The sequence below is a fragment of the Austrofundulus limnaeus genome, unplaced genomic scaffold (assembly GCF_001266775.1).
Source record: "Austrofundulus limnaeus strain Quisiro unplaced genomic scaffold, Austrofundulus_limnaeus-1.0 Scaffold26, whole genome shotgun sequence".
In the NCBI taxonomy this organism is placed as follows: Eukaryota; Metazoa; Chordata; class Actinopteri; order Cyprinodontiformes; family Rivulidae; genus Austrofundulus; species Austrofundulus limnaeus.
The window spans coordinates 332,855-334,863 of NW_013952428.1; the positions used below are offsets into that span (position 1 = coordinate 332,855).

Below are 2,009 nucleotides of genomic sequence, written 5' to 3' on the forward strand. Positions count from 1 at the left end.
CAGTTTCCTTGTCTTGTTCTGTCTGATCGGCCTGGGGTCGCATGTCCTCTTGCGTCCATGCCCTGGGAGGTTGTCTACAACAGGACATGAACTTGTACTTGTTATAATCTGGTCAGCTGTGTTCAGAGGAACATGATGATGCTTGAAGATGGTTTCTGAGTCTTTATGTTTCACATGGATGGATTTATGATCTCCTCTGTGAGCTCCTCACATGTTCAGAGTGCTGAACACAACCACCAAACTGCCCTGTGTGTCTGATGGTGTACAGTACGGGGTCATAACTTTTGTTCAAAATAAAAAAAAATTGAAACTGAAAAACAATGCATTACAATCTGGAAAGGTTTCAAACATCTTGTCTTTTCAGTTTCAATTTTTTTTCCAGTTTCAAAATTATTTTTCATTTTTCAAATCTCCTTTTTTCAGTTTCGATTTTTTTTTGAACAAAATTATGACCCCAGTGTAGCTCCATAATGGTGACCCTGAAGGCTGCTGTCATATTTGAAACTGAAAAGACAAGATGTTTGAAATATTTCCAGATTGTAATGCATTGTTTTTCAGTTTCAATTTTTTCAGTTTCAAAAAAATTTTTCAGTCTCAAATCTCCTTTTTTCAGTTTCAATTTTTTTTTGAACAAAACTTATGAGCCCAATTTCGCTCCATAGGACCACCCCATTTGTCGGTCAGGTGTAGGGTAAGGGTCCAGGTTAGACCGTAGGAATGACCAGTAAATAAACAGAAGTCAGTGTAAGTCCTCACAAAAAGGAAAGACGAATATGTGTGTATGTTTACAACATGATGCAGAGAGGGTGCCGTTTTACTGTGTGCACAGGTTTCACCTTCAGTCACATGTTGAGCAGGTTTGGTTTTCTATATTTAATATAACACACATTAGTGGTGCGTTAAATACAATTTTTCTTTGTGTTTCTTGCTGCTTTTGTCAAAAGTTTGAGATTATTTCTCTTTGAGGGAAAAAAAGTCCAAACTTGTGCTTTCAGTGACAAACCAGAGGAGGTCACCAGTTCTCAAAGACAAACCAGAGGAGGTCACNTCAAAGACAAACCAGAGGAGGTCACCAGTTCTCAAAGACAAACCAGAGGAGGTCACCAGTTCTCAAAGAATGTTTAGATTGTGATGAGATGAGATGATGGGACAGACACAGATTTTACTTGTTCTCAAACTTTATTTTCATACAGTTGAGTTTGTCTAAAGTGTTGATAAAATGTAATTTGTGATATTAAACACCTACGATGGTCACATGAAAACAAACTGCAACAACATTCAAAAGAGTCTTTTATTTGTACTTTGGTTTTCTGGTAAAATGATTCAGAAAATTCTTGATTTGAATGAGACAAATCACATTTTAGATTTTATTTATTTTTACACTTATTCACTTATTTTAACTGAATTATCTTCTGCCAAAAGGTGAGCAGGAGTGTGAGTGTGTGTTCATTTGTCTGATAAAATATTTCATGAACCAATGAATGCAAAGAAACTTTCAAATAAAAAAAAATCATAGGATTTACATCTACAGCTGATAAAACTTTTTGTTAGAAAATGGCCACCACAGTAAATCCTATTAGGAAACACAATAAGGGGGCGCTAGTGAGCACCGTATGGAATAGACGTGTTTTTTTTCTGGCTCCTCACCACTTAAAAATAATTCCATATTTACATTGATATTTCACTCATATTTCGGTTTCCCCGTGTTATGACTGACTGCTTTAACATTGAGGATGACTAAACCCAAGGCGGATAAAGGAAAGAAGCAAGATAAGGCTTCGGAAGAGACGACTGGGCAGCACGTGCTGGAGCTAGCTACGCAAGCTACAACCGCAACAGAAGCTGAACTAGCATGTGAGCATGATACGGGATCCTCTACCATCCTTGCTGCAATAAATAATATGAGCAAGACAATGAATGTCAGATTTAATGATCTTGAAGCAACCCTCGCTTCAACCCAGGCATCTTTATTAAACCTCGTCGACCGGATTAAGGAGGTGGAAGAAGCT

General features: G+C 37.5%; 1 protein-coding gene across 1 annotated transcript; it reads left to right on the plus strand.

The window, feature by feature from the left end:
* Positions 1-1,491: 1,491 nt before the first annotated feature.
* On the plus strand, positions 1,492-2,009 carry LOC106515067 (uncharacterized; the record flags this gene model as incomplete). The annotated part of the gene is given in 1 exon segment (XM_014004680.1): positions 1,492-2,009. A coding segment is annotated over 1 exon segment (276 nt), but the record flags the coding sequence as incomplete, so codon positions are not given.